The sequence below is a fragment of the Aureococcus anophagefferens genome, assembly GCF_000186865.1.
Source record: "Aureococcus anophagefferens unplaced genomic scaffold AURANscaffold_6, whole genome shotgun sequence".
NCBI classification, from domain to species: domain Eukaryota; class Pelagophyceae; order Pelagomonadales; family Pelagomonadaceae; genus Aureococcus; species Aureococcus anophagefferens.
Window position 1 is genome coordinate 1821565 of NW_008705566.1, and position 13326 is coordinate 1834890.

The 13326-nt window shown below is 71.0% G+C and overlaps 4 protein-coding genes across 4 annotated transcripts; 2 read left to right on the plus strand and 2 right to left on the minus strand.

Moving 5' to 3' along the window:
• AURANDRAFT_23934 (hypothetical protein) lies at window positions 1-1110 on the plus strand (the record flags this gene model as incomplete). Its single annotated transcript, XM_009037353.1, has 1 exon — window positions 1-1110. One exon carries the CDS (start codon window positions 1-3, stop codon window positions 1108-1110), a length of 1110 nt encoding a protein of 369 aa, XP_009035601.1.
• A 2785-nt stretch (window positions 1111-3895) lies between these two features.
• On the plus strand, window positions 3896-5736 carry AURANDRAFT_71351 (expressed protein; the record flags this gene model as incomplete). Its single annotated transcript, XM_009037354.1, has 1 exon — window positions 3896-5736. One exon carries the CDS (start codon window positions 4521-4523, stop codon window positions 5718-5720), a length of 1200 nt encoding a protein of 399 aa, XP_009035602.1.
• Window positions 5737-6144: 408 nt separating this feature from the next.
• AURANDRAFT_71352 (hypothetical protein) lies at window positions 6145-11793 on the minus strand (the record flags this gene model as incomplete). The annotated part of the gene is made up of 3 exons (XM_009037542.1): window positions 6145-6523; window positions 9144-10148; window positions 10258-11793. 3 exons carry the CDS (start codon window positions 11772-11774, stop codon window positions 6451-6453), a joined length of 2595 nt encoding a protein of 864 aa, XP_009035790.1.
• Window positions 11794-11951: 158 nt separating this feature from the next.
• Window positions 11952-12983, minus strand: AURANDRAFT_23843 (hypothetical protein; the record flags this gene model as incomplete). Its single annotated transcript, XM_009037541.1, has 1 exon — window positions 11952-12983. The coding sequence occupies one exon, from the start codon at window positions 12981-12983 to the stop codon at window positions 11952-11954; it is 1032 nt and encodes a 343-aa protein (XP_009035789.1).
• Window positions 12984-13326: the final 343 nt, after the last annotated feature.

Consider the following 13326-nt stretch of genomic DNA (forward strand, 5'->3'; position numbering starts at 1 on the left):
ATGCTGGCCACCCCCCTGCGCCGCGCCCAGCGGTCCCGGGCCCTCGCCGCGTCCATCCCCGCCGAGGCCGACGCGCCGAAAGCGACGCTCTTCGAGACCTACACGAAGGTGTCGAGCGCTTTGACGAACCTCTTCCCCGTGTGGACCGTGCTCTTCACGGGGTGGGCGCTCGCGGACCCGGCGGCGTTCGCGTGGCTGACGACGCAGTACTTCACGGCGGGCCTCGCCGTGCTCATGCTGTCCATGGGCATCACGCTGTCGCCCAAGGACTTCGCGCGCGTGGCGACGCGGCCCAACGCGGTGCTCCTCAACTTCGCGCTCTGCTACGGCATGATGCCCGTGCTCGGCTTGGGGCTGGGCAAGCTCTGGGGCCTGGACCCGGCCATGGTCGCGGGCATGGTCCTCGTCGGGAGCATCAACGGCGGCCAGGCGTCGAACCTGTGCACCTTCATCGCCAAGGGCAACGTCGCGCTGTCCGTGCTCATGACGACGGCGACGACGATCGGCGCGATCTTCATGACGCCCTTCCTCTGCAAGGCGTTCCTGGGGACGGTCGTGCCCGTCGACGCCCGGGGCATCGTCGTCTCCACGCTCCAGGTCGTCCTGGCGCCCATCGTGCTCGGCATGACGCTCAACGCGAAGGCGCCGAAGCTCGTGAGCGCGATCAAGCCGGCGACGCCCGTCGTCGGCGTCGTGTCGACGTGCCTGCTCGTGGCCGCGGCCGTGGGCCAGGTCGCCGAGCCCATCCTCGACGCGGGCCTGTCGCTCCAGGTGCCCGTCATGCTCATCCACCTCGTCGGCGGCGTCGTCGGCTACTGGCTCTCGCGGCTCCTGGGCTTCGGCGAGACGACGAGCCGGACCATGGCCATCGAGACGTCCATGAAGTCGTCGGCCTTTGGGTTCCTCCTGGCCAAGCTCCACTTCGGCGACTTCGCCTGCCGCGTGCCGTCGGCCGTGTCCGTCGTCTGGATGGCGCTCACGGGCTCGTCCATGGCCGTCGCGTGGCGCTTCATGAAGGTCAACCCCCCCAAGTTCGACCGCAACGTCCGCGAGCGCTTCGAGAAGGTCGACGTCATCTCCATCGTCAAGCGGACGCTCGGCAAGAAGTAGGCCGCCAAGAAAAAAACGACCGTCACGGAAATCGAGCGGAAATCGGGCCGCCCGCCGCCTCGAGCGGCGCGCCGCCCCCCCGTCCCGTCCCCCCGCGCCGCCCCCCGCGTCCCCTCGGAGTAACACGACAATTCGGCTGTCCCGGAGAAGCTAGAAGTTAAGGATGAGCGTGCGGTGGCCCGCGACCTTGCACGCGACGAGCGCGACGACGCAGACGCCGGCGACGTAGGAGAGCGCGTTGGCCATGGCCGCGCCGAAGGGCAGGTAGGCGCCGGAGGCGGGCTTGCCGTCGTCGCCCGCCTTGTGGCGCCGGGGCAGGGCCGGCCGGCTGAGCTTGTCCTCGTTCTCCTTGATGATCGCGAGGAGGTCGTCGCTCGACGAGATGGACTTGAACCGCTGGCTGAAGTCGTCGGACGACATCGTGCGCGCGACGGCGTAGGCGCCGGGGAAGTCGAAGGGCCAGGGCGCCGCGGGCATGTTGATCGCGATGTCGAGGTAGATGGCCGCCGCGACGAGGACGACGAACGCGCCGATGTACGTGTACTTCGTCACGGCGTCGCCGAGGAGGTAGGCGTCGATGATGAGGAGCACGGCGGCGGACACGGCCGACGCGTAGCGGGAGATGATCGCGTCGCCGTACTTGTAGAGCGTCGAGATCGCGAGGCCGACGACCGAGTTCGAGAGCACGACCAAAATGGCGAAGCGGTTGTCCGCGTAGCCCGCGAAGAAGTCGTCCTGGTCGCTGAAGGCGAGCCGCAGGGCGTAGATCATGAAGTTGAAGACGACGCCGCCCGTGTAGAGGAAGATGTTGAGCACGGGCATGGGCACGTCGAGGCACTTGAGCGCCTTCGAGTTCCACACGCTGCACAGCCCCGTCAGGCACGTCGTCGTGGCCAGGAGCGCGTGCACGCTCGACGAGTCGCCGCCGTCGTCGCTCCCGTCGCTCATGCCGTCGGCCACGAGCACGAGCCCCGCGAACTGCACGAGCGTCGCCGCCCACTGGAGCTTGTTGATCTTCTCGCCGTAGAGGATCCAGAGGAGCATGGCGACGAGCGTCGGCGTCGTCGCCTTGAACAGGGCCAGCGTGCCCGCGTTCGTCATCGTCAGCACGACGAAGGTGATCTGGTTGTTCACGGCGTAGAGCAGCGCGAGGCCGATCGTCGCGTAGGGCAGCTCCTTCGGCACGTCGGGCAGCAGGGGCGTCGACTCGCGCGTCATGACCCACATGGTGCCGGAGATGCACAGCTTGCCGAACTCGGCCATGGCGATGGCGCTCGCCGGGTTGTAGCCGTAGCCGTCGTCGCTCTGCGACGCCTCCTTGAAGAGCAGGATGAGGACCTGGATGACGACCATGCCGCAGAAGGCCAGCGTGACGACGCCCGTGGACTTGACATAGGTCCACCAGCTCCTCAGGCGCGTCCCGCAGTCGTCCGGCGGGTTCAGGAGCGACGACTCCATGGCAGCCCCAGATCGAAGAGACGTTCCCCTCAGGGGCTCTCGAATGGGGAATTTCGTCGATAGAGCAAACCTCAACTCCCATTCGTGGCCGGGGGTCGCCGAAACGGAAGGATAAGCTTCCCGCGGAGGCGGGCCCCGAGGTCCGCCAGCCGATCAGCCGAAGCCCGGCAGCACACCATAGAAACTAACATATCCCGCCGGCGGGATATGTCAAAACGACACAATGTTAATCCGGTTGCACACGCACACGGGGCGACGGGGTTGGGAGGATATCGGGGTACAACGGACAAAACAGAGTGGAGAGCGGCCCGCGGGCGCGCGCCTTCGCCGTCGGGGTGAGGCGCGGGCGGCTCACGCGGTGTGGGCCTTGGCCTGGAGCGCCTTGGGCTCCCAGAGGAGGTCGACGCCGCGGTGGTCCGCGAGGTCGTAGAGGAGCTTGGCGCCGCCGAACTTGGCGGAGAAGCACCGTCTCAGGCCGAGCTGCGAGAGCTCGAGGTGCTCGAGGAGGGCGACGGCGCCCTTGACGGTGATGGCGCCGGCGTCGTCGACGACGAGGCGCGAGAGCTTCGCGCAGCCCGCCGCGAGCGCGCAGAGCCCCGCGTCCGTGAGCGTGTCCGTCGGCGCGTCGGCGCCGCCGACGCGCGACACGTGGTCCGCGAGGTAGAGGATGCGCAGCGACGCGGCGCTCGCCGACGCGGCGATGACGTGTGCGACGGCGTCGGCGGACTGGCTCCGGCCGTCGACGTGGATGGATAGGGCGAGGAGCCGGGGCCCGTCGAGCGCCGCGCGCAGCGACGCGGGAAGGTCGTCGCACGCGTACGAGTGCATGACGTTGAGGCAGGCGAGGGCCGACCCCTCGAAGTTGGCGACCCAGCGCAGGGCGCTGTCATCGACGCCGTCGCCGAGGCGCAGCGTGCGCACGGACGACGTCGCCATGGACGCGCCCGCCACCCACGCGGCGAGCGAGTCGTCGCCGTCGTCCGCGTCCAGGACGCGCGCGACGACGGCGCCCGGGTCCTCGGGCCCGCCGCCCCGCTGCTCGAGGGCCCGCGCGTGGAGCTTGCGCCAGGGGCAGGCGTGGTGCATCTCGAGCGTTTCCAATAAAGGGCACGCGGCGACGAGCTCCGACAGCACGTCCGCCGTCAGGCCCGCGACGCGGTAGAGGCAGAGCGTCCGCAGGTTCAGCGGCGCGGCGAGGGCGGCGCAGGGCGTGGGCGTCCCCGGGCCGAAGTGGGTCCGCGTGACCTCGAGGCGCTCGAGCTTGGGCAGCAGCGGCAGCGCGGCCCAGAGCGCCGCCGTGTCCTCCGGCGCGAGGGGGTCCTCGACGGCGCCGCCGGCCATGTCGACGCTGAGGGGGTTGGCGTCCGCCGCCTCCGCCTTAACGGCGCCGTCGACCGTGAGCCAGGTCGTCGCCGCGCCGTGGCGCTCGCAGACGGCCGGGAGCCGGGCCCGCGCCGGCGCGAGCAGCCGCCCGAAGAACGCCGGGCTCGCGACGACGGACCGGCGCCAGGTACCGCAGACGGCCATGAGCGTGCGGCCCGTGCGGTGGCCCGCCCGCGTCGCGGCGGCCCACGCGGGCCCGCTGCCCGCGGCGTCGTCGCTCGCGGGAGCGGCGAGCCAGCCGTGGACCTCGCGGCAGAGGCTGTCGAGGAGGAGCACGCGATGGGCCGCGCTCTCGCTCCGCCGGCAGTTCGACTTGACGCGCAGGTTCGACGTCGCGTCGCAGAGCGCGCGCAGTTGCCTACGAGATGGAGGCGATGATCCATGTGTTGCCAAAAGAAGGTGGGGACGCAGCCCGACGCGCCCATTGGAGTTGCTGCGCTTGAACTCGGGCGCGAGCTCGCGCAGGTCGCCGGTGATCAGGGACAGGAACACCCGGTCCGAGAGCTCCATGTCGCCGGCCAGAAGCCCACGATGTCACTTTTAAAGGCTTGAGAGAGTTGTGTGATGTAATGGGCGCGGTCCGAAACTTTGTGGCGCCGTCAGGGATATATATGCGCGGCAACATCACATTCAACATCGCCTGCGGCAAAACAAGAGCTATGAAGCGCCTCGGCGTCACGGCCCTCGCGGGAATCGCCCGCGGGTCCTGGGTCGGGCCGAGCGACTGCGTGCGCGACGCCAACGGCTGCTGCGCGTCGGCGGGGTTCTTCTACTGCGGGTCGTCGGGGCGGTGCACGCACGACTGGGACCAGTGCGAGGACGGCCTCGGCGACGCGCCGTCGTCCTGCGCCCTCGACTACGAGGTCGGCGGCTTGAGCGCGTCCTTCGACCTGAGCGCGCTGCGCATCCGCACGGGCAGCGTCGACTACGAGGCCAACGGGTCCAGCGCCGCAAAGATAATCTTCAACGTCTGCGCGAACGCCGCGACGCCGCGCGCGTGCGTGAACACGACGGGCGCCGACGGCGCCGCGTCGACGTCGCCGGCGGCGGCCTTCGCCGTCTTCGACGACGACGTCGACGGCGCTCACGAGCGCTGCGCGCGGCTCAGCGGGTCCGCGTCGCGCGACGACACGTTCGCGGCGTCGCCGCTCGACGCGGCGCGGCCGACGCGCGGCGTCGCGCTCGACTACGCCGGCGGCGACGTCTGCGGGGCGACGGGCGCGCCGGCGGCGTTCCGGCTCGACGTCCTCTGCGACGAGGCGGCGACGAGCCCGTCCCCCGCGGCCTACGCGACGACGCGCGAGGCGTGCGCGTTCTCCGTGGCCCTGCGGTCCGTCCACGGCTGCCCGCTGGCCTGCGCGCGGGCGGCCTCCGGCGCCGTCTGCGGCGGCCACGGCGACTGCGTCTGGGACGCCGCCTGGGGCGCGCGCTGCGACTGCGACCGCGGCTTCTCGGGGCCCGCGTGCGACGGCGGCGCGGCGCCCGCCGCGGCGCCGGACCCGGCCGGCGCCGGGGCCTCGAGCCTCTGGAAGTGGCAGACGGCCATCGTCGTCCTCGTCGCCGGGGCCGTCGCCGCGACCGTCGGCGTCCGCTGCGACGCGCTCCGCCGGGCGCGCCGCTCCGCGGTCCGCTGCGGCTCCGACACGCGGTACCGCACCGTCGACGTCACGGACGACGACGACGCCGGCGTCGAGATGGACAACTGCGGGCGCTACCGGTCGCCCCTCGACCCCTGGCCCGACGACGACGAGGAGGTCAAGGCGGCGTAATTTAGACAGTGAAGCGATCAAAACTCAGATTCTGATAGCCTGGATTTAAAAGTCAACATTTTTGTTGAACTTCAGCACTTTTGTTGAAGTTAAATATTGCGATTTCTTGACCCGAACCAGCGACCGCGCGCAAAAAGTCTTCGCAAACGTGCAATCAACGCGTGAGTATCATCAAGCTTGCTTTGATACGAGCATAACCCAATTTTGGCCGTGATTTCAGCCCGCGGACCTCCGCGACACCGCGCCCGCGCGCGCGGTCGACGCACAGCCTCTATGGAGGACTAATGACTCTGGCTCCGCCGGCCGGAATTCGATGATTGATCTTTATTAATTAATTTCCTATGGGCGTGTCTAGATGTACGTTGATCGCTTCACTGAATTTAGACCTGAGGTTGAGCTTCAAGCAGCCAGCGTTGAGGGAGCGCATGGAGCGCTCGGAGAGCGTTTCGACAGCAGCGCTCGCGTCGGCCAACGCCGGCGCGGACAGCGTTGCGGTCGAGATGCACGCTCCTTCAGCCGACGCCGGCGCGGCGACGCACGCCGCGGCGGCCTACGCGGCGGCCCTGCAGCGCGGCCGGCGCTGGCGGGAGCGCGACTGGCCGCGCCTCGAAGCGCGCCCCGCGGCGACCACCACCGCCACCGCCGCCGTCTCCGAGGCGGCCTGGGGCCTCATCGCACACCACGTCGCGGCGCCGGCGCTCTGCGCGCTCGGCGCGGCGTGCCGCCGGACCTACGTCGCGACGCGCGGCGTCGTGCCGGGCTTGCGTCCTTCACTGTCGCTCTTCGCGCACCAGCGGAACGGCCTGTGCTACATGCTGCGCAAGGAGCGCGGCGGCCGCCTCGGCCGCGGCGGCCTGCTCTGCGACGAGCCCGGCATGGGCAAGACGCTCACGCTCCTCGCCGCGCTCCTGCGCACCGCGCGGCTCCGCGCGCGGCCCGGGGCCGCGGAGGCACGGGGCCGGCGCCGGTCGGCGTGCCGCGCGGCGGGCGAGGTCGCGTGCGTCGACGGCGGCGGCACGCTCATCGTATCGCCGGTGGCGGTGTTGGACCACTGGAAGGCCGAGATCCTGCGCCACGTCGCGGGGCCCGCGTCCGGCGTCGGCGCGGTCCTGGACCACCCCGTGCTCGGCCGCGTCGCCTTCGACACGCCCCTCGAGTCGACGGGCCGGCTCGCGGCGAGCCTGCCTTGGTGGCGGCCCGGATTCGCGCCCGACGTCCTCCTCACGTCGGAGCAGCGGCTCTCGAGCGAGTTCCGGGCCGTCCGCGACTCGCGGTTCTCGAAGCGGACGTCGGACGGCGTCTACGCGTCGCCGCTCCTCGCGACGGCCTGGCTCCGCTGCGTCGTCGACGAGGGGCAGCACGCGGGCAGCGGCGCCGCGACGAACCTGCACCTGATGCTGGCGAAACTCCGCATCGAGCGGCGGTGGATCATGACGGGCACGCCGACGACGGCGGCGTCGGGCGAGCTCGCGCTCCGCCAGCACGGCCGGCTCCTGCGCGCCGCCGGCGAGGGCCCCTGGGCGTCCCGGCCGACGGACGCGGACTGGCGGCGCGCCGTCGTCGACCCGCTCGTCCGCGGGCCCGACGCGGCCGCCGCGGCGGCGCTCGCGGCCACGTGCGCGTCCGCGATGGTCCGCCACGCGACGGCGGACCTGCGGCTCCCCGCGCCCCTGCGGACGACGACGCGGCTGGACGCGTCGGACGCCGAGGCGCGGTCGCTGAACGCCTACGTGTCCTTCGTCAAGGCGAACCTGCTGCTGACGTCGATGCACGTCGACGACCGGGAGAACATGAGCGACGGCGACGCCGTGTCGCTGCTCCACGCGGGCAACCGCAAGCAGGCGCGCGAGGCCCTCGAGAATATCTTGCTGTGCTGCGCGGGCGGCGGCGAGATGGTCAAGCAGCCCCACGCGGGCGTCCTCGAGGAGCTCCGGCGGCTCCTGCGCAAGGTCCCGGGCGCGGACGCGGCCAAGGTCGACGACGCCTGCGCCTTCTTCGCGACGGCGCGCAGCGAACGGGCCTGCGCGGTCTGCGGGATTCGCTTATCCTACCTGCTGGTCGCGCCGTGCTGTTGTGTTTTGTGCCCGGAGTGCGTGGGCGCGCGCGACGTCGGCTGCGGCGCGTGCGGCGAACCGTTCCCGGCCGTGGACTACTTCGAGTCCGACGACGCGGACAAGCACGAGGTCGAGGTGTCGTGGTCGCCCGCGGAGCGAAAATACGTGGCGACGTGCCACCACTGGCACGGCTGGCTCAAGGGCGGCGAGAACGTGCGCTGCACGAAGCGGCACGAGCGATGGACGCGGCAGACGCGAAGCCCCCAGGAGTTCTTCGCCTGGCTGCAGCCGGGCGTCGAGCTCAAGTGGCACGACGCGCTCCTCGAGGGCGCGTCCGCGGACCGCGCGGCGGCCTACTACCGCCGCAAGCGGAGCCGCGGCGCGGCGGCCGTCGTCGCCGCCGACGCGCGCGAGGACGACGCCGCCGCCGTCGACTCGCTCGCGGCCCACTCCAAGGCGTCGCACGTCGCGCGCGTGCTCGAGGCGGCGGCGGCGGCGCGGCGGGCGCGCCGCGGCGGCGACGATTCGCGGCCCGTGCGCGCGATCCTCTTCGCCGAGAGCCGCCAGATCCTCGACCTCGTCGGCCACTCGCTCGTCCATCGCTTCGGCCCGGACGCCGTCTGCCAGCACTGGGGCAAGTACCGGTCCGACGAGCTCCGCAAGTTCGCCGACGGCGAGATCTCGTGCTGGACCTGCCCGGCCTGCGGCTTCTCCAACGAGGACCGCGGCCGCCAGTGCTCGCGCCGGAAGCTGTCGCTCGAGGACGACGCCGGGGGCCTGCGCGACGTCTGGGAGGAGCAGGTCCGGGGCCACTTCCTGGGCCGGGTCTACGCCCCCGGCGAGGCCGTCGCGGTGCACGGCGAGACGTTCGTCGTCGCGAACGTCGGCCGCTGCGGCCGCGCGCGCAAGCGCGGCGCGAAGGACGCGGTGCGCCGCCTGCCCGAGGGCGACGTCCGCGTGCTGCTGCTCCACCACGACGGCCGCCACGGGCTGAACCTGCCCTTCGCGACGCACATCTTCCTGCTGTCGACGTTGTGGGACCCGGCCTACGAGCTCCAGGTCGTGTCGCGGGCCCGGCGCATCGGCGCGACGGGGCCGGTCCGCGTCGACCAGCTCCTCATCCGCGGCACGGCCGAGGACGCGCTCCACGAGCTCGCGCGGCGCCGGGGCGCCGCCATCGACGACGCGGGCGTCGCGGACATCCTACGCGGGCTCCGCCTGCTTCGGACACCGCCCCGCGTCTCCGACGCGTCGCCGCTTCGACCGACGCACGCGCTCCTCGGGCCCGCGCGCGTCTCCGACGCCTCTCTCCCTCGACCGACGCACGGCCGCCGCGTGAGCTTCAACGTCTAGTACACAGCGAAGTTACGCCTTCTCGAGGCCGACGAGCTTCTTGAGGCCCGTGACGTCGTCGATGGTCTTCTTGAGCCTCGCGATCTCGCGCGACTGGGCCTCGATCTGCGCGTCCTTGCCGAGGCCCAGCAGCCAGGACAACGCGACGCCGGCGACGAAGCCGGAGACGACGGGCGCCTCCCTCGTCGCGAGCTCGAACGCGCCCGCGACCGTCGCGCCCGCGGAGTCGAGCCGCTTCGCGTCGCCGTCGACGACGGACGCGAGGACGTCGACGGTGGCGTCGCCGACGGCCTTGGCGACCTTGCCCGACGCGCTGTCGAGGCCTAGGGTCTTGGAGACGTCGCCCGCGACCTTGCCGACGTTCTTCGCGTCCTCGGCGAGCTCGCCGGACTGGGCGCGCTTCTTGACGTCGTCGAGCGCCGCGTTCGCCGACGACAGCGCGGCGGCGCTCAGCTCCGCCGCCGTCTTGCCCGACGTCGCGCTCAGCTCCTTGACGCCGGGGAGCTTCGACCACTCGTCGATGGCCTTGCCGAGGTCGCCGCCGTCGGTCGCCGCGACGGCGGCGATGCGCGCCGGCAGCGACAGCACGTCGGCCGTGTTCGCCGCGGACTGCTGCACGCTGCCGTCCTTGATGCCCTTGGCCAGCGCCCAGGCCGCCTCGCCCGCGGCGGCGCCCGCGTCGGCCGTGACCTTCGCCGCCGTCTCGCCCGCCTCCTTGAGCGCCTTCTGCGTCGCCGGGTCCTCGAGGAACTTCGAGGTGACCTCCGCGCCCGCGGCGGCCGCGGCGGCGGTCTCCGACACCGCCTTCTCGAGGGCCTTGGCGATCTCCTCCTTCTGCGCTGCCGTCGTCTCCGCGGCCGACGCGGTCTCGACGACGGCGAAGGCCGCGAGGCCGCCGGCGCCGGCGAGGAGGTTGCGGCGCGATGACTGCGGCTGCTGCAACGGACGCGACGTCTGCGAAATCTGCAGCGGGCTCAACGCGGCCGCCGTCGCCGCGAACAAAGCTAGGTTGTAGCAAATCCTGGAAGCCATTGCTCCGGCTCGACTCGTGCTCGGCGCGGCACCGTCACCCATGTTGACGCTCGCGCGGCGCCGCGCGACGACCGCACGATTACGCCCGCGCCTAGAACGTCGCGCTGCCCGGGTAGCGGGGGTAGGGGATCGAGTCGCGGATGTTCTCGATGGCGGAGACGTAGCAGACGAGGCGGTCGAAGCCGAGGCCGTAGCCCGCGTGGGGCACGGAGCCGTACTTGCGGAGGTCGAGGTACCACCAGTAGTCCTCCGGGTCGAGGCCGAACTCGACCATCTTCGCCTCGAGCTTGTCCGTGCGCTCCTCGCGCTGCGAGCCGCCGACGAGCTCGCCGACGCCCGGCGCGAGGAGGTCGAAGGCCGCGACGGTTTCGCCGTCGTCGTTGTCGCGCATGTAGAAGGACTTGATGGTCCGCGGGTAGTCGTAGACGAAGACGCAGTTGCCGCCGCAGTGCGTCTCCGCGAGCCAGCGCTCGTGCTCCGTCGCCAGGTCCGTGCCGAACTCGACGTCCGGGAACTGCCACTTCGACGGGTCCTTGGCGATCTCCGCCCGGAGCACGTCGACGGCGTCGGCGTACTTGAGGCGCACGAAGGGCGCGCCCGTGGCGATGGACGTGAGGCGGTCCAGCAGCTCCTTGTCGCCGTAGAACTGGTCGCAGAACTTGAGGTCCGCGCCGCACTTGTCGAGCGCCGCGGCGATCGTGGACTTGAGCAGCGCCTCGGCGTTGTCCATGGCCTCCGTGATCGTCGCAAAGGCCATCTCGGGCTCGATCATCCAGAACTCGGCGAGGTGCCGCGACGTCTGGCTGTTCTCCGCGCGGAACGTCGGGCCGAACGTGTAGACGTCGCCCATCGCGCACGCGTAGGTCTCCGCGCTGAGCTGGCCGCTCACCGTGAGGAAGGCGGACCGCGCGAAGAAGTCGTCCTCGAAGCCGTTCTCTTTCGTCGCCGCCTTGGCGAGCGCGTCGCCCGAGAGCGACGTCACGCGGAACATTTCGCCCGCGCCTTCGCAGTCCGACGCGGTGATGATGGGGCTGTGCACGTAGGCGAACCCCTCTTGCTCGAAGAAGCGGTGGGTCGCCTGGGCGAGGCACGACCGCAGGCGCGCCGCCGCCGCGAGCGTGTTCGTCCGCGGCCGGAGGTGCGCGATCGATCGCAAGAACTCGAGCGAGTGGCGCTTCTTCTGGAGCGGGTAGCCCTCCTCGCAGCCGCCGACGACCTCGAGGGTTTCGGCCTTGAGCTCGATGGCCTGCTTGCCGCCGGATGTGACGATCTCGCCCTCGACGGCGACCGCGCAGCCCGTCGACACGGCCTTGAGCTCCTTCAGCGCGGCCTCGCCCTCGAAGACGCACTGGAGGCCGCCGAAGCTCGACCCGTCGTTGACCTCGAGGAAGCCCAGGGCCTTCTGCGCGCGCACGGTCCTAGCCCAGCCCTTGATCACCGTCCTCGTGCCGACGAGCGACTCCGGCGCCTCGGCCTCGACGATGCTCTTGATCTTCAGGCGCGGCGGCGCCTCGACGCCCACGTCCATCGTCGCCGCGCAGAGCGGCCGCGCGAGGCGACCCTTCGGCGCCAGCGAGAACGAGCGGCCCACGGCTGCGAGCATGGCACAGGCCATGGTGCGAGCGGCGAACCAGCTCATGCTCATACGCTGCGTCACGCCGCGGTTCAATAGACGTTCAAGCGACGTCAACGTCTCGACGTTGCCGCGCGCGCCGCCGCCGCGAACCGCCGCGCCCGCGCATACACGGAGAGAAAAACACCGAGCGGCGATCGATCTTACTTGCGGCCTCCCTCAGGGGAACTCCATCATGCGGAGCTCGTCCTTGCGCCAGCAGAGGCGGCCCTTCATGCCGCCGAGGTCGAGCGCGTCGAGCGCGGCCATCTCGGCGTCGTCGAGGACGAAGCCCAGCTCGGTGTTCGCGCGGATGCGGCCCTTGTCGCGCGACTTGGGGATGACAGCGTAGCCCTTCTGCACGGCCCAGCGGAGGAGGACCGCGGCGGGCGTCGCGCCGTGCGCCTTCGCCGCGGCGGCCGCGGCCGGGTGCTCGAGCAGGGGCGGCCGGTCGAGTTCCGCCCAGTGCTTCGCCGCCGAGTCCTGGCCGCCCAGCGACGCGTAGGCCTGCACGAGGATCGCGTGCTCCGCGCAGAGCTCCACGACGTCCTTCTGCTGGAGGTAGGGGTGGAGCTCGTTCTGCAACACCGCGGGCTTGACGCGCAGGCCCTCCCACTCCAACAACTTGCGCAGGTGGTCCGCGCTGAAGTTCGACACGCCGATGGCGCCGCACTTGCCCGCGAGGTACGCGTCCTCCATCGCGCGCCACGTCTCGAGGCGCACGGCCGCGATGTCCTCGTGGCCCTTCTTGAAGTAGCACTCGATGCCCTCCTTGGCGATGCGCTCCTTCGACCGGCCCATGGCGCTGTAGCCCGGCCCGGGCCAGTGCATGAGGAGCAGGTCGACCTTGTCGACCTTGAGCCGCGACAGCGACTGGTTGAGGCACTTCGTCGTCTCCGCGTGGCCGTGGAAGCCGCGCCACTGCTTCGTGATGAGGAAGACGTCCTCGGTCTTGGCCTTGCCGACGATGGGCTCCATCTTGCCGCCGCAGTAGACGTGCGCCGTGTCGAGCAGCCGGTAGCCCGCGGCGAGCGCGTGCTTGATCGCGGACCCGGCCTCGCCCTCCTTGAGCTTGTAGGTCCCGAAGCCGACGACGGGCATCGCCACGCCGTTGTTCAGCGTCGCGGTCCAGGACAGCGGCGGGCCGCTCAGGTCCAGAGGCGCCGCTTTGGCGCCGGTCTTCGCCTTCTTGCGCGGCGACGTTTCGGCCATTTCGGCGGCGGGTGATGCGCGTGCTGCGGGAGGGCGTACGGGCGTCGTTCGCAGCGCGCGTACAAAGAAAACGGAGCACGACGCTTTGAAAAAGCGGAGACCAGCAGCGTCGCGGGAGAGGCCTCAAGGAGGGTTCACCTTTGGCGCAAGACCATTCGCAGCGACGGGGCCTGCGTCTGAGGCGTCGTCGGCCCCGTCTCCACAAGCGCGGGACCCCGCGTCTGAGGCGCCATGGCCGAGTCTCAGCTCGTCCAACAACTTCCGCACGAGTGCCGGACAACGCTCTACAAGATCCTCAGTAAAATCACGACGAGCGACGACCCGAAGTTCCGCGTGCTGCGCA